Source organism: Galdieria sulphuraria (genome assembly GCF_000341285.1).
Source record: "Galdieria sulphuraria unplaced genomic scaffold scaf_0, whole genome shotgun sequence".
In the NCBI taxonomy this organism is placed as follows: Eukaryota; Rhodophyta; class Bangiophyceae; order Galdieriales; family Galdieriaceae; genus Galdieria; species Galdieria sulphuraria.
The window spans coordinates 349,560-371,402 of NW_005178475.1; the positions used below are offsets into that span (position 1 = coordinate 349,560).

A 21,843-nucleotide genomic window follows, 5' to 3' on the forward strand; every position below is an offset into this window, starting at 1 on the left:
TTCAGTGTACTCAAGTTTACTAGAACACAAAGTTTTCTTCTACTACCATTTTCCCCGTTAGGAGGAGGAAGAACATTGGAATCTTCATTATGGACAAGAGCAGTTATCAACTCAAATGTACAATGTTTATTATGGCTGTACCTTTTGGTGAAAAGGCTAGTGTTATTTCACATGTATGTATATCTAAGTTACAAGCAACGCTCATTGATTCACTCTCTCGTTGTGTAATTATACTAGTTAACTTGCGAAATATTTCCAGACTCATTTCAAGATGCAGTAGAATCCTGTCCTTGTGTGCTTCAGCAACCACAAATACGTTTCAACTATTCTAGCCAAGACACAAAAGAGTGTCTTGCTTCTTTTATGGATCTACCCTTTTCAAAAGCGGTATTGTGTGGTAAAAGTTTATCAAGCTCTATAGGAAAGTCCAACTATATTTGGTATTCTTGTGCTTTAGAAGTGGAGCAGAACAGAAGAAAATCAGTTTATCAAAATTTGACGGTTAGTACAATTGTATGCTAAACCATGTTGTTTGTTTTTAATACTTTTTTAATCTAGGCAGGTATCCATTATAGAGGAATGTTCACCCAAGGATGGATAGTTTCAGCTCAACGCGTTGTCTCTCTAGTTGCTCGATCAATTGCATTGGAAGAACTTCGTTGTAGCTATGTTACTCGACAGTCCACTCTACCATCTGGACAAAGTAACTACTTTGAGAACCATTGACTAACTTTAAACTGAGGAAGACATCGTTGTGCTTATAGGAGAATTGGAGAATATATTGAAGAGTGCACTAACTTGTGTTGTTTGTGAGATTCCTGGAAAGATTGTGGTGAATAATTATCTTGAAATGTATATCCAACGACAATATCTTTCAGAGAATTATGATTGGAAGGAGTATAGTTTGTGCTTTTATATTTCATCCGAGCAGTTTATCAATGAAATGTTTCATTTCCCGTATACAAAGATATTGTCTCTTTTGTTTCGTTTGTGGGATCCCACCAAATGGTAAGTATAGTAAGGTTTGTGTATAGAAAGTCTGAGAAAATCCTTTAAAGTTTGATAGATACAGTTCGAGAATGTTTAGTCGATTTTGACAAAATTTTTATTATCGATGCCATACAAAAAGGTAGAGCATATCATGTAACAGAATATGTTCAAGTTTTGAAGAAGAATATACAATTTACTATTTATGATACTGCAAAGAATAGAATGGAAGGTTTGTGGAGCAAAATATCCAAAATTCAGGAGATGTTGTATGTTGGATCACCACTCACTACTGAGTAAGTCAATATATCATTATTTCATGTGCTCATTTGATAACTATATTCGAATATTTCAGAATATTATTCTATGTATTAAAGTTGTTGTCAAAAGGATATACGGTAGCTCAAACTTTAAGTTGTTTTGAATCCTCACTGGAAAGACACTTATGCAAGTATATTGCTATTCTGGAATCCACACAAGTTATACATAGAATATAAAGCGCAAGAAATAAAACAAATGATCAATCCATAAATGTTCGAGTGTCATCCTTAGGCAATTCCAATTTCTTATAAGCCTCTTGAAAACATTGATCGAGTCGATCACAAAATGCAACAATATCTTGTCTTGTCATTCCCAAAGCACAAGCCTAATTGAATGGAGTGTTTTAATATTGTTATCTAAAAGACAAATATTACTTACAGCAGTAAGATAGCTATGAGGATAATTTGTACAATGAGCTCCGAAGCCATCGGGAAAATCAATTCCACAAACCTTATCACATGAAAGTCATTTCTTTGTACGAGATTAGTCTCATTTTCTATTGCTCTACCTTTGTCTTGTTATTCTTTCGAGCTACAACTCTGGTACCAGAAACGAATCTAGTAAACAACATGGAACCAAAGAATTCTACAGGAAATCCTTTTGCTTCTAATTGGTCCAAAGTCATAGCCATTGAAATCGGATTATGATGAGTATCTAATAAACGTTCTCCATATTTATAAGCTATTTTGCTAAATTCATTCTATTCATTAAAATGTCAAAAGAGAAACAACAACCATTCCTTAAAGACCTTTAACACTGGAAACAATTCTTCTCTCTGCCTCAACAACTCACGCCAAGTAGACTGACCCATTTGAAGAAGTGTGATTAACAAGTCAATATGTATTTGTGCAGAAGCTCTTCCAGGATATCTATGCAATTGCTATTATCGACATTCCTTATCAACAATTCAATCTTACTTACATTTGTGCCACTTTCATAAGATAATCAACTCTTTTGGCAACCAAAACTGCACCACCTACTGGAACCATAAAATTTTTATCTGTGCTTTGTACAACGATATCAACTCTTCCTTTACTTGAAGCAGACTCAATCCACACTAATATGAATATAACACAATCAGCCATCTTTAGATATATTCTCAAATATACAACATAACTTACCATTAGATTGTCTACTCTGAACTCCATAGGCATTGTTCACGATATGAAATACATCTGTCCATACAATATTCAGCCATATATATATATATATATATATATATAGATTCGAAAGCAATTTAAAAAGGAAACGCTTACCCATTGTTTGACACAAAGTAGCAATAGTAACAATATCATCTGGTGCTCGAGGTGCGAAACAACTCATAGTACTAACAACACAAAGAATCTTATCCGCCTCTAGTTCCAGCCAATTCGATATGGACTTGATATCCGTCCTAGCTTCATCCTGAATAACATGATTATCAACAATTATTGATTCATATCCTGCAGCTTGGATGGACTTTATACAACTCTTTTGATCTATTCTTGATAATATAATTTTGGTTGCATGAGGTTTCAAAGTTCTTAGAGAAAGAAATATTAAAGTCATTGCCATCCCTGTTGCTACAGGAACTACAAGCGCTGCTTTCATAGATTCTAAGCCTGCAATTTTTATGGCGTCCTATGCAAACATTGATAAATGATAGAAATAACTTCTAGTCAAAACTACCAACCAAAACCAAACATTCTGTAAGCTTAGCAAGAAGGGAGCTACCTGCAGCTTTAGGCTGAATAGCACTAATATCTCCAGATCTTCCTAAAAGGATATGTAATCATATAGACAAGTAGTAAAGAATACATAGTATAATACCGATGCCGTGTCCTAGACTATAATTTCTTTCTCGAACGATGTTACTGAAGACTCTCGCTTCTCTTTCACCTGCTCCCACATTTCCAATAAAGTTGTTGCTATCCATACTGGCAATCTCTTGTAGAAACAAACGTATAGTCACCTCATCCCTAAATAAGGTCAGGGAATATCTGGCGACTATAAACTCACCATCCATCCTTTGGAAGTTTCCGATTGGCAAAGAGTTTCCTTATGAGTTTCTCTCTACGCTTTCTGGATTCTTCTGCTTGCTTCATATAACTATCATTGACAAGTGTTTTGGCTAGTCGAAAATGTTGTTCATTCATCAAGAGTGGACAATGGAATGAGATTCTGTAAAGTTGGGTATATTCATAAGACTTTTGTGGAGAATGTTGTATATAAAGACTCCTGTTTGGAGAAGTCAGGTTTATTCTTTTCTTTTGCAAAAAGAGTGTAAGAAGAGTGGTAATAGTAACAGTTATGAGCGAAACGGCTCCAGGTCACGATGGTTGGTGATAAGTTTGAAGCCGATACGGAAATACAAAATTTATTTGGACTCTGAACTTATTTCGTCTTGTGCGTCTTTAGCTGGCAAGCTTAATATTTCTAAGAGTGAAGAAAGAGCAAAGGATGGAACGAGCTCGTCAGATAAGGTCCCTTTCAACTATTATCAGTTCTACGACTTGAATCCAGCTGAACCTAAAAGTTGCAAGCCATCGCTCCTAGATCTCCACAAGTTGGAGCGCGATCCAAATACAAGTCCCAACTCATTTCCTACGCTGGTTCTCAACGCTGACTTCCAACCTGTGAGTTATTATCCTCTTAGTCTCTGGCCTTGGTATGAAACTATCAAAGCTGTGCTTCTAGAGAAAGTTGTGGTTCTTGAAACTTATGAGAAAACTATTCGTTCGCCTTCCTTGTCTTTGAAACTTCCTTCAGTAGTAGCTTTGAAAGAGTTTAGAAGAATGACAGGTCGACAACCGATATTCACTCGCTTCAACGTATTCTTAAGAGATGATTTCGCCTGTCAATATTGTGGAAAACGTTACCGCTCCGTAGATTTGTCGTTTGATCATATCGTTCCACGCTCAAAAGGTGGACACAGTTGTTGGACGAATGTGGTTACTGCCTGTTTTCAATGCAACTTTAAGAAAGGTAATCGTCTAGTCGAAGAAACCAAAGATATGAGGCTTTTAAGGTACCCCAGAAGTCCTACCTTTTATGAGTTACAAGTCAAAGCCCAAAAACTGTCACCTAAAATATCACATACCACTTGGAATGCTTATTTGATGCTTCCGTAAACATTTCTTTGCTCGACTCTAAAAATGGACATCATTGGCCCATTCTTCGGATTCCGTTGTGTTTATCGACCGCTGTTTGGGTTGAGAGGAATACGAACGTTAGTAGATATGTCAACTGTCAGAAGAGACCAATTGTTGGAATTGCAAGAAAGGGTACAAGAAAAGTGGAATAGACTACAAATCACTTCTATAGACATTCCCAAAGAAACCAAAGAATACGAAAGGGAAACAGCGAACAAGGAAAGATCAAAATTTTTGGTCACGTTTCCTTATCCGTATATGAACGGTTTTCTACACTTGGGACACGCGTTTTCACTGTCTAAAGCGGAATTTGCTGCAAGGTATCAACACTTGTGTGGGAAACGTTCTTTATTTCCTTTTGCTTTTCATTGTACAGGAATGCCCATTCAGGCCTGTGCAGATAGACTTCGAAAGGAAATAGAAGCGTTTGGTTGCCCTCCACTCTTTCCAGAAGACTTACAAGAACAATGTGAAGTGGCTACAAATGCTTCTGAACAACCGCAACAACAATACAGCCAGTTGATAAGGCTGATCCTACCAAGTTCACCTCCAGTAAATCCAAGGCTTCATCAAAAAAGGCGGGCAATATAGTAAGACAGTGGAAAATATTGGAGTCTTTAGGAGTGCCTTGTGATTTGGTTCCAAAGTTTGCTGATCCTCTTTATTGGTTACAATATTTTCCTCCTTATGGTATACGAGATTTAAAACGTCTCGGTGTTTTTGTAGATTGGAGAAGGTCATTTATTACAACGGAAGCTAATCCCTTTTATGACTCATTTGTACGTTGGCAGTTCTGGACATTAAAGGAACGAGGAAAAATCAAGTTTGGTAAACGTTATACCGTTTATTCTCCTTTAGATAGGCAAGCTTGTGCTGATCATGATAGGGCATCGGGTGAGGGTGCGGGACCATTGGAGTACATTGGTGTTAAATTGCAGTTGGAAGAAGAGACTGTAGAGTCGCATGCCGTTCTCAAGTCATTAAAGAGAAAGCCAATTTTTTTAATTGCAGCTACATTACGTCCAGAAACTATTTATGGTGTAACCAATTGTTGGATTGCTTCAAATGGCACTTATGGAGTTTATGAAATTATATATCAGAGTGATGAATGGAAAGATAAACCAGAGTCAGAATATTTTATCATGACGCCAAGAGCTGCTCGAAATATGGCTTTTCAAGGTTTTGATGGAGGAGAATTTGGAAAACCCAAGGAAATATTGCAACTCACAGGAGAGCAGTTGATTGGATTGTCTCTCAAGTCTCCAGAATGTTCGTTTGAAAAGATTTATATTCTGCCAATGTTTAATGTATCTACGCAGAAAGGAACCGGTATAGTTATGTCAGTGCCTTCAGATTCACCGGATGACTATCGTGCATTATTGGATTTGAAAGAGAAAGCGGGTCTTCGAGAAAAGTTTCATTTAAAGAATGAATGGGTATTTCCTTTTGAACCTGTTCCTGTAGTTGATGTTCCTACTTTTGGTGACTTGTCAGCAAAAGTAGCTTGTGAAAAGTTTCATGTTCGTTCTCAGAATGATGTCGATGCTTTGAAAAAGGCAAAGGATTTAGTTTATTTAAAAGGCTTCTACGAAGGAAAACTTCTGAAAGGACCTTATGCAGGTGAACTTGTACAGGAAGCAAAAGCAAAGATAAAAGGTGACCTCGTGTCTCAGAAGAAAGCTATCGTATACTGTGAACCAGAATTTCCAGTTATATCCCGTTCTGGAGACGAATGTGTAGTTGCATTGGTCGACCAGTGGTATTTAGATTACGGAGAACCGAATTGGAGAGAATTGGCTAAGAAATGCTTGAGTCGTATGAATACGTAAGCCACATTTTGTTTCATATTAATATTGAAATAGTAACTGGTGTTTTTTCAAGTTTTGGAACGGAGACTCAACGAAGCTTTGAGTTTACTTTTGATTGGCTTCATGAATGGGCTTGTTCTCGCTCATTTGGTTTAGGAACAAAACTTCCTTGGGATCCACAATATGTTATTGAGTCACTTTCAGATTCTACCATTTATATGGCATATTATACTGTAGCCCATTTGATTCAAGGAGAAGACAACTTAGATGGAAAGAAACCCAATCCAATTGGTATAAAAGCAGAGCAAATGACTCCTGCAGTTTGGAACTTTATTTTCTTAGGTGAAAATTTGTCCGAGGAACAATGGAATGAATGCTCCATTCCAAAATGGAAGTTGGAATTGTTAAGAAAAGAATTTTGTTACTGGTATCCAATGGATTTGCGAGTTTCAGGAAAAGATCTGATTGGAAACCATCTCACTTTTTGTATTTATAATCACGTTGCTCTTTTTAATCAAGAGAACTGGCCTCGTGCATTTCGTGCCAATGGCCATATGATGATCAACTCGGAAAAGATGAGTAAGAGTACTGGTAATTTTTTGACTTTACAAGAGGCAATCGACAAGTATTCTTCAGATGCTGTAAGATTTGCCTTGGCGGATGCAGGAGATGGAGTTGAAGATGCCAATTTCCAATTGAAGACTGCAGATGATGCTGTATTGAAGCTCACAGCCTTGTTAGCTTTTGTAAAAGAAGGTTGTGAACAATTAGAAATAATGCGAACGGAAGCAGCTGAGACCTCTAGTCGTTTTGAAGATCGCGTATTTCTATCGGAAATTCGACGAACCATTCGGCTATGTAAAGAGAAATATGATGAAATGTTGTATAGAGAGGCTTTGAAAATAGGATTCTTTGAATTTCAGGAAGCACTTGGAAGATACAGAAAAGTGGTTCATGCAGATAAATCCAAATCAACCATGAATGACGTTAACCGAGAATTGTTTTTATTCTATTGTCAAATTCAGGCTTTAGTTCTTTGTCCTGTTTGTCCTCATACCAGTGAAATGATTTGGGAGTGGATTGCAAAGGCAACGCAACAAAATGCAGAAGCAAGTATTTTACAGTCACATTGGCCAACTGTAGAATTTGAAGATGAAAGTATACTGGCCGCTTCCCGTTATTTGGAAGATACTTTGCATCGCATGAGACTGCAAATGATGCCTAAAAAGTCCAAAAAGTCCAATCAACAACTCAAGTCTCCAAAAAGTGCAACGATAGTCGTTTGTGTTGAGCCTCCTTATTGGCAACGCAAGTCTGTCGATTTGTTGCGTTCAGTATTTAATGCTTCCTCCAATGAATTTGAAGCAGACATTCCCAAATTGATATCTTCTTGTGAAGACTTAAAGGATAATATAAAAAAGGTCATGTCATTCGTTGGTATGATACGAGATAAGACAAAAGAGCAAGGTGCACCTGCTTTAGATCTGAAACTTTTATTTGACGAAGTGGATGTGCTTTTACAGAATAGAACATATGTCATGGAAGAGTTATCTTTAAAGAGTCTGCTAGTCATAAAGAGTTGCGATGTAGTAGAAGAAACTAGAAAGGAGCTTATATCAGCTGCGAGGGAATCTTTGCCAACCAAGCCCACATTTGTATTTGAATACGAAGAAAATTAGCTCTATTGCAGATTGAGAGTGGCTCTGTAGAAATGTTATGACTTGACAAAGAACCAAAGAATGCAGTCGGTGGAAATGATCAAATTAGAGTTTGAAGTTCCAAAGACAACGTTTCCACATGCTTTTCGCATTCTTTCATTTTGAAATTTATCAATCTATAAATTGTTGTGAAAGTTTTGCTGTCGTATTTCCTTATTCTCCATATTTACCTTCTTTCCCGTTGGGATATCATACAAATAGACAACTCCATTGGAATTGGACACCACAAAGTAATCTCCTTCAGGACAAATTCCGAATCGACAAGGATCGCTTTTAGAAAAATTGTTGATCTGTTCACCTTATCATTTTGATTTTTTCAAGTCAGTATCAAAGCTTACATCCCATTTCATTAGTTGTTCTTCACTAAGGATATCGACAAGAAGTACTACTCCATCGGTAAACGAACAAATAACCTGATGGTCATGCAGCACTTGAAAATGGCACAGTTTCGACATGTTGCTTTTCTTCAATACAATTTGACCGTCATCTTCCTTTTCTGGCATAAAGATGAAAAAATAGTACAGTGTAAGAGTACTCACTTGAAAATGGAATGGACGACAGGCAGTCGACTCCAAAATGCTGGAAATATCAAATTTTCTCAAAGTATGATCCTTTCCTGCTAACAACATAGTGTGGTCATTAGCAAACGATACAATGACCGAAGGGAAGGATACGATGCCAAGTAAGACGGACATATTCCCCTTTCTCTTCCATATCTTTACATTGCCATCAGTGGAACACGATATAAATGTTACTGCGTGTAAAGATGAACCAGCTAATCCAACGATAGAAGTACCTATTTCACTTGCATCAATATTTTCTATCTCTTGGCAATGGGCTAAACTAAGCAGGTGAATTTTTCCTGATTTAGATCCAACAGCTAAAATGCTGTCCTATGTTATGTTGAGAACGGTTAGTATGATCGAGAATTTCATCCAAAACGAAACGTTTGCATACGGACAGAGCATCACTCTCTTCAACATCTGCCTTGACCCAAGCTCCACAAAGAAACTCTTCTCCCGGTTCGCTACGAAAAGCCATAAATAGATCCAAATTCTGCCCAAAGTGGGCACAATCATAAATATTCACCTAAACTAGATTACCAGGGTGTACCATAACCATAGCAATAGCCTACTTGGTGTTTTGAAATACTGCAGACAATGTTGTGAAATGAAGAATCCAACCTATTGGGCAGCAAATGGAGAACAGTTTCTCCTGAGCTTTCTCTAATAACTTTTTTGAGTTTCCATTCCAGTTCCGAGTGTTGAGTTTTCAGTCTCTTGCGGTCTTGCACTTCCATATGGAATATTTTCCTACAATTTTGGCGCCAGTCTACAATTTAAATGGTCAATGAAAGATCAATTGAAGGTTCCCAGAGTCGAAAGTTGCTTTAGAAACAGTCTTCAATACTGTTCTCCTCTCTTTCATATTACTGTAAACCTTTGAAAGTCTTTTCATGAATGACTTGGTATTTGGCCATTTTGTATGCAATGTTTATTCATCTTAACGAATGACACAATGTTGAAAAGGATATCTTAATTCATCGTTGCTTTCGTTGACGCTTTGAAAAACTATCATTTTAGAAAACTGTTTAAGAAATCATTAAGCATTGATATCAAATGGTCTTCATAAATGAAATGGGAAGATTAGAGTTGTCCATGAAGTGCTGATTTTAATGTCAGCATCAAGTTCTTTCCAAAGTTGGGTTGAGGCTCTAAATAACGTTGACGTTGGTAAGTTTATTTATGTGTTAAATAAGTGACATGAATAACAACAATCTCTAGAGCCTACGCGAAAACTGCAAGTGCTGACAGAGTTGAGAGACTCTGTAGAATTCTCAAACCCTCAAGTATACACAGAGTTCCTACAAGTGTTTTTCCCCATCTTTAAAAGCATTTTAGAAGGTGATTCTACGCAAAATTATGAGGAGAAGAAGCTCAAGACGGTAATTCTGGACCTGCTTTCACATCTTCCTCAAGATTCCTGTCTCGAGCCTTATGCCTCAGCCTTGTTGAAGACTTGCCTAGGTTTATTACAAAAGAGCACCGATGACCTAGGAACGCCTTGCATAAAGCTAATTTTCGGCCTTTATAGACACTTTCGCAATACTCTGTTTCCTTATGTTCGTGAACTGGTTGACTTTTTGATACTTTTGTATCAGAACGTTCGCAATATGGGCAGCTCTTATTTTTTAAGAGATTCTTCCCAGCAGTCTAGCCGTTCTCCGATAGAAGTTTCCTATTCACAGGTCTCAGCAACCTCCCAGAGAATCGTGAAAAGTACGGAATCTTTTCGGGTGTTAGTAGAATGCCCTCTGCTTGTTCTTTATTTGGTACAATTATATCCCGATGTTGCCAAAAGTTTTCTACCTTCGTTGGTTGCTTCAATGTTTGATACTGTATCGTTAGAAGCAGCAGAACCTCAGGATTCCAGTTTGAAGCCAATTTTTCAGGATTTTATTCTATGTCAAGTGAAGATAGTCCAATTTTTTTCATTTCTTATCAAAGACTTTTATGAATATGTTCAATTTTTGGACAAGTCCATTGCCAATGTCATCGTTCGTTTGTTGAGACGTTGTCCTTCAGAATGTGTTCAGAGCCGTAAAGAGTTATTGGTTGCAACGAGACATATACTTGGAACTTCATTACGTTCTAGTTTTGCTTCGGAATTAGAAAACTTGATCGATGAATCTACTCTCTTTGGTTCTTCCGAATCCATCAGTGAAGGTGTAAAGTCTTTAGGATATTCGTTTCTCGCTGAACTTGTTCATTTGATGAGACAAGATCTTTCTTCTGATATTTTGAAAAGAGTCGTCTCGATATTCTGCAAAAATATTTTAGATACAAGTCTAAGTTTGCCTGTTCAGTTTACTTCCGCGAAATTGCTGGTTAGTCTTTCGGAAACTGTTCATAATCAGTCGGAAGGGATTGTGTCGAAGAAAGCACTATTTGCACGCATCATTGCTACATTTGTGGAGCGCTTTGAGAGTTTGATAGAGCGCATAGCAACTTTAGCTCACAATTGGAAATATGCAGAAGAACAACAAATGGATACCAAAAGTGAGTGTGGGGAAGATACTTATTCTTGGATTCTGAATGTCGCTTCATTTGAACAACTTGAGAGATGGGAAGAAGACCTCACAACTAGTTTTCTGAAGGAATTCTCTGACAAAGATTCCAAAGTTCCGAGGACAGTAGATCTTGCCATTATTGAAAGGGAAGAGTTACATCGCAACCAAATTGAAAAGGATATTGCTGATTGCAAACTTTTAGTCAAAACTATGATGCAAGGAATACGAACCGTATTGACTAGCTTACAGTTATCGGACATTACGGATAGTGGAAGTATCGGAAATAGACAGTCATACGTTGGAGGAGTTGTAAACGTTCCGGTGAACTTTAATTCAAGAAAATTAAGAGAAGAGGAATGTCTGCTTATGGTTCGTCTTCTCCTTTTAGGATGCAACTGTCTGGGCAGTCTTCGAAGACATCGAATGACAGATGAGAAGGAAGAAAAAGAACTGGTGAATCAGTTTTCTCAGATATTTACTGAGCTTAACCCAAAGAGTTTTCAAGAAATATTTTCGGTTTGTATAAGTCAACTATGCAACAGTATTCTAGAGCAGCCATTTATATTGCAAATGTTCCAACACCTTATTGCTAGTCAACATCTTTCAAAATTCTGTGTGAATATTCTTCTCTCGTATTTGACGCAACATCTTTATCTGCTAGAGACAGAAACTGTTCCGTCAAACGTTTCTATTTCTACAGAGTCTTCATCTCCAAACGACTCAAAAGATTTCATTGAAAGCAATGGAAATAGCTCTATCTATCTCAGTTTGTTTAAGACATTATTTGCTTCGGTTACTTTATTTAGTGACAATGAGGCAGCACTTAGACCTTATATTTATATGATTGTGAAAGGGAGTCTAAACCGAGCTAAAAAGAGTCCAAACCCTCACAATTACTTCCGCTTACTTCGAGCTTTCTTTAAATCGTTAACTGGAGGAAAGTTTGAATTGTTGTATAAGGATATGATTCCGTTGCTTCGAGTCATCTTGGAAGACCTTGTCAGTTTCCTCGAGACTGGGTGCTTTGATGCTTGTCGTAATTTGTTGATAGAACTTTGCTTGACGATTCCTGCCCGTCCTTCGTCTATCCTTCCTCACTTGACTCTACACATGAGACCCCTAATGTTAGCATTGCAATCGGATAGTCCTGATATTATACTGTTGGGACTAAGAACTTTGGAGTTTTGGATAGAAATGCTACATCCCGAATATTTGGAAAGCATTTTGGAAACTATGCAACCCACTTTTATGCAAGCATTGTGGAACGGAGTTTATAACTCCTCACAGAGACTTGCCTCTTGTTTCTTGAAGATATTAGGGAAGTTAGGAGGCATCTGCCGCAAATATGGATCGGATATTCTATCGTTGCCGTTACAACACCGAAAACTAGAACCTTTCTATTTGCAACTTTCGGAAACTAACATGGAAGGCTTTGAATTGAATATGAGTGAATTGGTTGAACTTTGTTCCAACATTTTAGACGATTCATATTTAGCAAGGACTTTACAGATGGATTTTTCAAGCAGAGACTCGTTATACATGAGAAAAAGTGCATACTTTCTACTCAGATCCATGACTTTATTGCTCCTTGCAAATGATTTTTCATCAAAACAACAAATAATAAGTCGAGTGAGGAACATTGTTGTAAGTTCGCAAGGCAGGCAGATGCTTGAAAGAGTTTTAGTAGAAAGGAGTGAAGTATGTATGAGGGATTCCTTTTATTATTTTAAGGACAAAGAAAGAAAGGTTTTGACGGAGCTTGTGAGAGATCTCGCGTGCATTGCAGCCAATAGTACTCTGAATTCCTTGCTTCATGGAGAACCACAGGAGTTTTTCCATCAATTATCAGAATATTTTGTGTTTCATTGGATTTTTGTAGACGCAGAAACGAAGAGTACAGATAATTATGCAGTCCCATTGAGTATGGTGGTTGCGCTCTTCCAACTTATGGAGGATGGTTCTTTCGACATGATGGAATTTTCGCTTTCCACAATTTGTAAATTTATACAAGTTTTTAAAGATATTCTAGGGCAAGAACTGTTCAGATATCATCCTGTTTTAATATTTTGTTTGAACTCTTTTGTACACTTCTGCTATTCGAGGAGGCTAGCTTTAAAAGTCATGGCGATAAAGGGAATTATGCTTGGAGTTGAGAGTATAGATGAGAACATCATACTGAATCCTTTGTCCGATGTGTTCTTCTTACATATTCTAAGAGGCGTGTTCAGTATGATCAGAGATGCTGAAGACTATCCCAATAGGTTCCTTTCCGACTTGGAAAAATTGAAAGATTTGCTTATTTCTAAAGTTACTGGAGAACAATTAACCTGGAAGAAGCATGCTTTTCCTCTAGAATTGTATACCTTGTTTGCCTCCGAGCTTTGTTCATCTTCAGAAGCATGCCGTTTATGGGCAGAGAAGATGATTACTGCGATAGCAAATGCATTACAAGTGCCTGTTTTCGATGCCTTCAATGTAACGTTCGATCAGTGTTTAAAAATATTGCTCATGAAGTCTATACGATTTTCTTCATTTGGGAAGCAAGTAGCTTATATTTCTATGGCATGTTTCTTAATGGAAAGTGGGATTATAACTCCAGACTTGTTTGGTTTGGGAATTCAAGGTGATGATGAATTTGAAAAAGTAATTATGGAAAGCTCTCAAGAAACTTCTTCGGAGCATAGAATAGCAGATTTCCACATGCTTTTGAAGAATATTCTAATTATTGCTGACGACACCACACACAACCGTTTAGTGGAAGCGGATGATATGGCTCTTTATAAGTTGGTTGATAATCGATTGACGGATGAAGGTGTTATTCGTTATATTGCGCCTCTAAAAATTCATTGTCTCAAATTTATCAAATCATTGATTACTTGTATAGGTTCGCATTTTAGGAATTTACAAGAGCCGCCAACGTATTTGAGTGTATGGACATCGAACAAGGCTTGCAATGAACTTCTTCAGAAGATTTACAAGATTCTTTTTCAATCGTTGGAAAGCAATAATGAAGAAATTAGCTGCTTGAGTATCGATAGTCTTCATCTTCTCATTGAGCAACATTGTCTTTCGAAGGAAGACCTTCATAACAATTTGAAGCCATTGTTGAGTGCTTTTGGAGATAGCCATAAATTGAGTGTACGTTGTTTGCAGGGATTGGAAAGAGTTTTAAGTTTATTCAGCAGTTGGTTCAATCGAGCCATCATAGAAAAGCTTTTAGAACATTTGAAGGTGTTTATTCATTCTTGTATGCAGAATCAAGAGTCACCAGTCAATTTAGACTGGCGTTTACCTGTTGGAGTTGCTCGTATTTTTGCAAAGCTTCCTCCCTCTGTGATAGAATATCAAGATGCTTTTTTCAAGTCTCTTCTACAACTAGAAGACTTTGTTAATATGTCCATACCTCCTCTTAAAATTTTAGAATCTACTCGTTCTGTTTGTTTTTCACCATTTCGTGAACCGGCGTTATCTTTTTGCAATGCATTTCCTAAAGAAAGCTTGGATTACCTGTTCAAGATGATAGCAAATGAACGTTTTCGACATCTTTTCTTATCATTAATTGAAGCGAAAGATGCTGAGCCTATGCGCAAAGCTTTAATGGAGAGTTGTGTGAGATATATTGAGACTCTTGTAGAAGATGGAGTTTCGGGATTGGAGTGGCCTTCTATACTTGTAAGTATTGTAGTCATTCGAGTTTTATCAACTTGGCAACCGAGTTGGCTTCAAGAAAATACTGTTGTCTACAAATCATTGCATCGTCTTTGGCAAGTTTTTTTTGTCCAGTCCTTGTTTTCAGAAGAGTTTTTGAATGACTTGGAATTTTTGGATGCCGCTCGACAGCTAGTTCAAGTAGTTATTCTTTATTATTGTCGAAATCTATATCAAATGGATGTCCTATTTTTGCTTTTCTCCTTGTTTGGACGGGAAAGACATTTGATGGATTTTACGTTTGTGAAAAAATTTCTGAACAACAGTGAAGAAGAATATGATATTGTGATACCTTTAGTGGAAGTGTTTAATTACTTTTTACAAGTTGCATCGGATGCTTCAACTCCACCATTTGTGCTTTCTTCTTGTTTACAACTATACCTGATTCCTAGCTTAGAAAGAAGTTTTCGTGACTCTCCAGGTTCTATACAAATTCCGAAACATCTATTGGAAGCTCTAGTGAATCAGTTACTTGATAGTCAAAATGAAAGGATGAATGATGATGGTTTATCGAGTGAATTGTTGAGGCTATCAACATTGTTGATTATGTATATTCCTAACGAGTTACTAGAGTTTCGAAAAGAACTCATCAAGTTTGGATGGGACAACTTAAAGAAGGAAGATAGTTATTCCAAGTATTGGGCGTTTGTGAAGATCTCGAGATTCTTCGAAGCCTTTCAGGCTCCTGAGAAGGTGGTTTGTCAAGTATTTTTAGCTCTTCTTCGAGCATGGAATTCTGAAGGGAAAGTATTAACTCGACATGCACTCTCTGTTATTACTCCAGTAATACCTCGTCGTGTGAGTGATGAATCTTCCTCAGGAAAGGCGCCGACTATTGCTCGATATACAAGAAAAATCTTATCGGATGAAGGATTTACATGTCCTCGTTTGGCTCATATTTGGTATATGATATGCAGATATCCCTTGTTGTTCTATCCCACGCGTTCACTCTTTATTCCTCTGCTAACAGGAGCGCTAAAAAAGTTTACGTCGAGTGCTAGTACCATGCTGGAATTTCGAAGGATGATTCTTGATTTGGTTAGACTGTTACTAAAATGGGAATTTTGGAGCAAACATGAAGAAGAAAGTTACAACAAAAATCGGACTCCCTCAATGAATAATGAGCAAGAGATGGATGACAAAACTGAAAATGCGGATGCTTCTTTAGCACACTCTAAAACTGAAAATCCCGCAGAAATGGGCAATGATTCTCACAGTGTGAACAACTCCTCAAGGTACCTGATCGACTTGTCTCAAAAAATAGTTTTCCGATTGACTTTACTGATCACGGATAACTTTTCAAATATCAATGACTTGCTAGTGGAGTGCTATGCCATCCTTGCATTTTCATGTCGTGTTTGGCACCATTTTGATCTCAATGTTCATCAGCTTGAATCACTGGTCAACTTTGCTGCTTCTCGCAGTGCTGAAATGGCAACAGAAGAGATGGGGCATGATGGAGCTACTAGTTCTGTGCATTCTTCAGGGACGTCTGCAGGAGTTCAAAATGAGATGCGAAGAGAAGAGTCCAAGTCTCAATTGCCCGATTCTTCTCCTTCTCTAAGTATGTCCAGGAACGGTTCTGCTATTGATGCTGAAACTTGTAATGAAAGTGGCTTGCAACTGAAATATTGCTTAGCCTGGAGTCTTTTTCTCCTTGCTAGCAAATATCACGATCTGGAATTCTTTAAAGAACGTTTGAGATATATAAAATTCTTAGTAAAGGCATGTGCACGTGGAAGTAAATGGGATGTAATGAAGATGATAGGAAGGGTACTCAAGTCGATTCCTGGCATAGATACTGAGGATGGGAAGCAGTTTCTGGATCAGCTGGTTCATGAATTGTGTGCGGAAGTGAAAGACGTAGTGTCTCCCATGGATAATGTCTTTTGGCTCCGAAATGTTGCCGAGTTGCTAATTGATTTAATTCCTTTGAATGTTACAATAGATAGTAGCGTCTTTGAGTCTTTGACGAAAGTATTGATTCAGGCTGTTAAGGAAAGGAGTAGTGGTTGGATTTCAGATAGAAGATTGAAGGAAGCTTCCAGCCATGTGATAAATAAGAAAGATTCAGAACATGGAAGCAATGAAACAATAGACCATTTGATACGTTTGCTCATTGGTGTTCTTTCTGTTCATTTGTCATTCTTGCATGGAGAGGAACGAAGATATCTTATGCAGTCTGTTATGGTGATTATTGACAACTGTTCGGTAGAGTTTATTTTGAAGCAAGTATTAGAAAGCATTTGTTTATGGATATATGGTTGTGATAATCCAGATGATTTGTCTACTAGTACTAAATATTTAACTACAAAAGAAAAAGTTCAGCTTATTGGGAAGCTCCATCATTTCGAAAGGAATGAATGTGCCAGAGATATTTTGGAAGATTTTTACAAGTTGATATTAGCTATTTTTACTCAAAGAAGAGATGAGTTTCAAGAATACTTTGCGAAACTGGAACGAACACTGGCCTGTGGTTTACATAGTCGTAACTGGGACATACATAGGCAACTTGTAGACATTTGTATGAGAGAGGAAAAACTGGATGGTCTCCAGCCTTTTGAAATTTTTTGCTGGATTGTTTCAGAGAAAGATTGGGAATCATTTGCAGACTATTACTGGTTGTCATTAGGAAGCGAATTTCTTTTGGAAAATATTGAGGCGAATTTCATCCATTTCAAGTTACGAGACTCTTTTGATGATATTTCGAAACTTTCTGAATTTTCTGATTCCATGCAACTCGACTCGGATCATCTTTTGACCTATGCGAATGACGTAGAGAGACTTTGGAGACTAATGAAAGAACTCAATTGGACTGGTTTTAAGGGAACTCTTCAACAACTCGTCAAATATTGTACATGGGCAGGAGAAATTCTTTGGAAGGAACTATTTGCTTACTTTTGGAAGCGAAGCGATGTACACAAACAGATATCTTTGGAAGAATACACATGCAAACTGGTTGCTAAAAGATATCATTCGATTCAACGTACTCAGGAACCGAATGTTGTTCAGTCCATTTTAACAAGTGCTGAATATTGTGGAGATGCTTTTCCACGTTTTGCACCGGAAATTTTGGCATTTTTAGGAATTCACTTTCGATGTCATACAATATGTTTGAAACTATTACAGAAACGAATTCAACAGCTTTCTATGATATCACCAAATACTTCGAATAAGCAAGAAGAAAGTACAATATATGAATGGAAGTATTTATTGGATTCTAAGGCTGCCATTTATAGGGATTTGCAGGAATGGGATCCCTATTGGGAAACATTAAAGGAGTTTCAAGGTGATAATGAATATAGTAGAGATGTATTTATGATGATGCAGTTGGAGCGTTGGAACGATGCTCAACATGTAGCTTTGGATTCCATGAATGCATATCAAGAAGGTGGATACGACAACCTTACTAATAGTCATATTATAGCGATAGAAGAAGCATGGATAGAAAGTGCCAGACAACTCAATCAGTGGGATGTTTTAACAGACTTTTCGAGGAGTGTGATACATACGGATCTTTTGCATGAATGTCTTTGGAGACTTCCAGATTGGGCTGCATTAAAGGAAATTTCCAACAAATATCCTGTTGACGATACTTTTCAGCTGAAACTTTATCAGATTTCCTTGCAGTTGCAAGAGAATAAGTTGGAAAATGTTGGATATTTATTTTCACAAGGATACCAGGATCTTTTAACCCGTTTCAAATCCATATCTCGTCCTATGCATGTTGAGGTTTTGAATAGTTTTAGTTTCAAGGGCAATTTATTGGTTGAATTAGAAGAGAGTAGTCGAATATTGTTGGAGTTAAACTCCTTTGCTCGAAACCAAGTATATGAAGAGTCGCGGTTGGAAAAAATTTTTCAGGTAAGACATCATTTGAAGACAAACTTGGATAAATTTTAAATATCATTTGAAGATATTAACCGGTTGGAGAGAACGTTTGCCGAATCAATGGGAATATTTGACCTATTGGAACGAGTTGTTGACTTGGAGAAGTCACATGTATACAGTTTTGGTAAATGCCTTTCAAGCAGTCAAGGAGAGTCGTGGTTTGGAGGTTCCTTCTAATCTTTTGAGTCTTGGTGTTAATGAAAGTGCCTGGAGTGTAAACACGTTTGCAAAGATTGCACGCAAGCAAGGGTTGACGGAAGTTTGTTTGCAGTGTTTCCAGAAAATGTATCATTTTCCGACCATGCATAGCAATGAATATTTTACCAAAGTAAAACAACAAGCAAAGTCGAGTTTGCAACCGGAATATTTCGTTGAAGATAAGACAAATTCTGCTTCTTTACAGTTTGGTCTGAATCAAATTAACAGTTGTAACGTTGAAAACTTTGGCAAATATCAACAAGCTCAGTTGTTGGTTCTAAAAGCTAAGTTTTATCAGAGATTGGGTTATTTAGAAGATGCCAATCAAATGTTTGCTGCTGCATTAAGTCACTGTGGAGACTTATCTTCTGGATGGTTATCTTGGGGAGAATATTGTGATGATATATTTGCGAAATCTCGAGACTTTTCATGGGCATCTGCAGCAGTGAATTGTTATTTTCAAGCCATTACGTTTGGTTCTAGACGTTCTCGAGTGAAGATTGCACGTATCTTAAGATTGTTGTCTTTGTCTATTGCTGCAAAAGATAGATCAGAGAATACAGGGACAGCTTCTGTCAGTGAAACCAAAATGTCAAATTTAAGAGGTACCGAAGGAGTTTCATCGCATGAGTTGCTACAGGGAAATTTCACAAGTCAGCTTAAGGAAGGAGAAACAAAGTCATCTGCGCAACCTGATATAGTGAACATATTTGAACAACATCTGAATGTGTTACCGACTTGGGTTTGGATCCCTTGGATAGCTGACATCATATCTATGTTGACACGGAGAGATGGACTAGTTTTATACAAAGCATTGGTTAAAGTCGCTCAAGCATACCCACAAGCTATCTTCTATACATTGAGAAGTTTCATGGAAGAGAGAAAGCTTGTGGATCGTCCAGAGAAGATGCAAAGTGCGGAGGCTGTGAATTATCCCAGAAGACCGATTCAAGCCTTACCAGATAGCGCTGCGGAAAAGTATGCCAGAGAACAGAAGAAACACGCGGAAATGTTAAGAAAGAAATATGAAGAATTGCAAGAACGTTATAAGGCAGGTCAATGGGGTACCCATTATCATCCTTCGGAAGCTGAGCGTATTCTACAAGAAGCAAGATTCCAAGCAGAACAAGCTGCAGCTCGTGCTCAAACTGCCATGTTATCCTATGAAAGAATGCATCATGGCCCTAGTCGTAATGCAAATTTATCATTCTCTCAAGGTTCCAAACAATATCAGAGTGAATCCACTTTCTCTTCAGTGGATGGTAAAGATTCCCAAGGCAGTATGAGTTCTTCAGGAGTAAATGCACCGGAAGATAACACAATAGAAGAAGACAATAGTCAGAGCATCATTCAATTTAATTTTGCTTCGCCTTTTGAGGTTGCCGATCATATCATGCTTCAAATAGTTGAGAAGAACCACTTACTGTATATGGATTTGGAACGTCTCTGTTCCGAATTGAGTGTCAAATTGAAATCTCAACCAGAAGAGCAATTGTACAGCTTAATGAATGTAGTCTTACAAAGATGTAGCCAAGTATCATTACATAGCAACCAAAAGGAAATTTCTTCTTCTGTCCGAGCAGCCTTGGAAGAAGTTTCCAAGCTTTGTTTTGGAACCGGTTTGTCAGAAAAGGGTGAATTTCGTGTTCCGTATTATTTATCAGATTTGAAGGAACCTTTCGAAAGAGAAGTTGCACCTCAAACAGCAGAAGACTTTCCTAATGACGTTGACGAACTTATTGTTCGACTGCAGCGTTGGAAGAAAATCATACAGCAACGAATTGAAAGACAACATACTGTTCGATATTTGGAACGACTTTCTCGGTACTTGGTAGATGCCTTTGGCCATTCTTTATCTTCCTCTATTGAAGTCTTTGGTTTGTATCACGGATGGATAGGAGAGCCTCCTGTCGAAAGTTTTCCACATATTGATAGGTTAATTCCACAGGTTATGGTTAACAATGAAGGTGGTTCTTTTAGTCGTCGTATTCAGATTTTAGGAACAAATGGAATGACTTACCACTTTATCGCAGAGTCAAGTGTGAGTACCTCTTTGCAGCGTGCAGAAGAAAGGACGGCTCATTTATTAACTTTAATGAGTCAACTATGTTTAGAAAAACACACAAGTTCTCGAAGAAGAAGACTAAGGCTACGGACGTTGCATTCCATACCAACGGGTACACATTCTCGTTTGTTGGTTTGTGATGGTCGACCGATGAATGTTTCTCTGATGCAACCCATACTCGACTATTGTCATTCTAGAGGGATAGAACTAGATCAAGTGACAGGCGAATTTCGGGAGCATTATGGAAACTTGCTGATTTCATCGAGAACTGAAGAATGGAAAGGCAAGATGTCGCAAAAAGAGTACTTGATTCAATGTAGATTGAAGGCCTTTGAGAAGATTGTTAGAAATTATATTCCTAAAAACGTATTGGAGGAATGGTTCATGACTCGTATGAAGGATGTAACAAGATTATTTCAGTTTCAGAAAGAATTTAGTAGGAGCTATGCAGTCAACTGTTTTGTTCAATATTTTCTTGGTTTGGGTTGTCGCAAACCTCAAAGTATACTTTTAGATGATGAAAATGGAACTGTTATCTTTGCAGGTTTGCGCACATTACTTTCGAATCGAAGAGTTGTAGAATCGGAAGATGCGGTTCCTTTCCGCTTAACACCTAATATATCCAATTGGCTTCGATGTTTTGGTCAAATTGGTTACTTTTTTAGTAGCTTTCAGTTTTCACGTATGGCAATATTTGAGCGTGCAAAGTTGTTAAAGTCATTGCTTGAATACTTTGTTCGTGAAGATATTATTTCGGTATATGCATCGAAACAGGTTGCAATAACAACGCGTGGTATGGATTCGCAATATATTGGACAAACAGGTCCGTCGAAAACTTCCTCCAAAACGGTTCAATATTTTATGGAGTGGAATGAGGACATATTATCTGATGTGGAATCCAAGCTACGTGAAAGTATCGGTAGCATCCTAAGTCGCCTGGGTGAAA

The 21,843-nt window shown here is 37.6% G+C and overlaps 6 protein-coding genes across 9 annotated transcripts; 4 read left to right on the forward strand and 2 right to left on the reverse strand.

The window, feature by feature from the left end:
• The first annotated feature begins 60 nt into the window (after positions 1–60).
• Gasu_01900 (hypothetical protein) lies at positions 61–1,311 on the forward strand. 2 transcript variants are annotated; one of them, XM_005709296.1, is made up of 5 exons: positions 61–173; positions 238–501; positions 559–703; positions 765–1,008; positions 1,059–1,311. In XM_005709296.1, exons 1-5 carry the CDS (start codon positions 90–92, stop codon positions 1,285–1,287), a joined length of 966 nt encoding a protein of 321 aa, XP_005709353.1. In that variant the 5' UTR covers positions 61–89; the 3' UTR covers positions 1,288–1,311. The 2 variants fall into 2 exon arrangements, with proteins under 2 accessions (XP_005709353.1, XP_005709354.1); XM_005709297.1 differs by having other exon boundaries at positions 765–1,081.
• Positions 1,312–1,315: 4 nt separating this feature from the next.
• Positions 1,316–3,470, reverse strand: Gasu_01910. Of its 2 annotated transcripts, XM_005709298.1 has the most exons (10): positions 3,307–3,470; positions 3,118–3,266; positions 2,981–3,063; positions 2,565–2,928; positions 2,430–2,483; positions 2,230–2,365; positions 2,057–2,177; positions 1,817–2,008; positions 1,687–1,758; positions 1,316–1,633 (listed from the first exon to the last, which is right to left on the reverse strand). In XM_005709298.1, exons 1-10 carry the CDS (start codon positions 3,441–3,443, stop codon positions 1,508–1,510), a joined length of 1,434 nt encoding a protein of 477 aa, XP_005709355.1. In that variant the 5' UTR covers positions 3,444–3,470; the 3' UTR covers positions 1,316–1,507. The 2 variants fall into 2 exon arrangements, with proteins under 2 accessions (XP_005709355.1, XP_005709356.1); XM_005709299.1 differs by having other exon boundaries at positions 2,430–2,928.
• Positions 3,471–3,490: 20 nt separating this feature from the next.
• On the forward strand, positions 3,491–4,481 carry Gasu_01920 (HNH endonuclease family protein). Its single transcript, XM_005709300.1, has one exon. It carries the CDS (start codon positions 3,507–3,509, stop codon positions 4,416–4,418), a length of 912 nt encoding a protein of 303 aa, XP_005709357.1. The 5' UTR covers positions 3,491–3,506; the 3' UTR covers positions 4,419–4,481.
• Positions 4,482–4,500: 19 nt separating this feature from the next.
• Positions 4,501–7,951, forward strand: Gasu_01930 (leucyl-tRNA synthetase). The gene is made up of 3 exons (XM_005709301.1): positions 4,501–4,991; positions 5,039–6,264; positions 6,321–7,951. Exons 1-3 carry the CDS (start codon positions 4,527–4,529, stop codon positions 7,924–7,926), a joined length of 3,297 nt encoding a protein of 1,098 aa, XP_005709358.1. The 5' UTR covers positions 4,501–4,526; the 3' UTR covers positions 7,927–7,951.
• A 4-nt stretch (positions 7,952–7,955) lies between these two features.
• Gasu_01940 (hypothetical protein) lies at positions 7,956–9,330 on the reverse strand. 2 transcript variants are annotated; one of them, XM_005709302.1, is made up of 5 exons: positions 9,101–9,330; positions 8,923–9,054; positions 8,505–8,858; positions 8,304–8,456; positions 7,956–8,255 (listed from the first exon to the last, which is right to left on the reverse strand). In XM_005709302.1, exons 1-5 carry the CDS (start codon positions 9,263–9,265, stop codon positions 8,082–8,084), a joined length of 978 nt encoding a protein of 325 aa, XP_005709359.1. In that variant the 5' UTR covers positions 9,266–9,330; the 3' UTR covers positions 7,956–8,081. The 2 variants fall into 2 exon arrangements, with proteins under 2 accessions (XP_005709359.1, XP_005709360.1); XM_005709303.1 differs by having other exon boundaries at positions 8,304–8,858.
• A 280-nt stretch (positions 9,331–9,610) lies between these two features.
• On the forward strand, positions 9,611–21,841 carry Gasu_01950 (uncharacterized protein). The gene is made up of 4 exons (XM_005709304.1): positions 9,611–9,698; positions 9,750–18,607; positions 18,660–21,720; positions 21,774–21,841. Exons 1-4 carry the CDS (start codon positions 9,641–9,643, stop codon positions 21,785–21,787), a joined length of 11,991 nt encoding a protein of 3,996 aa, XP_005709361.1. The 5' UTR covers positions 9,611–9,640; the 3' UTR covers positions 21,788–21,841.
• The last annotated feature ends 2 nt before the right edge of the window (positions 21,842–21,843 follow it).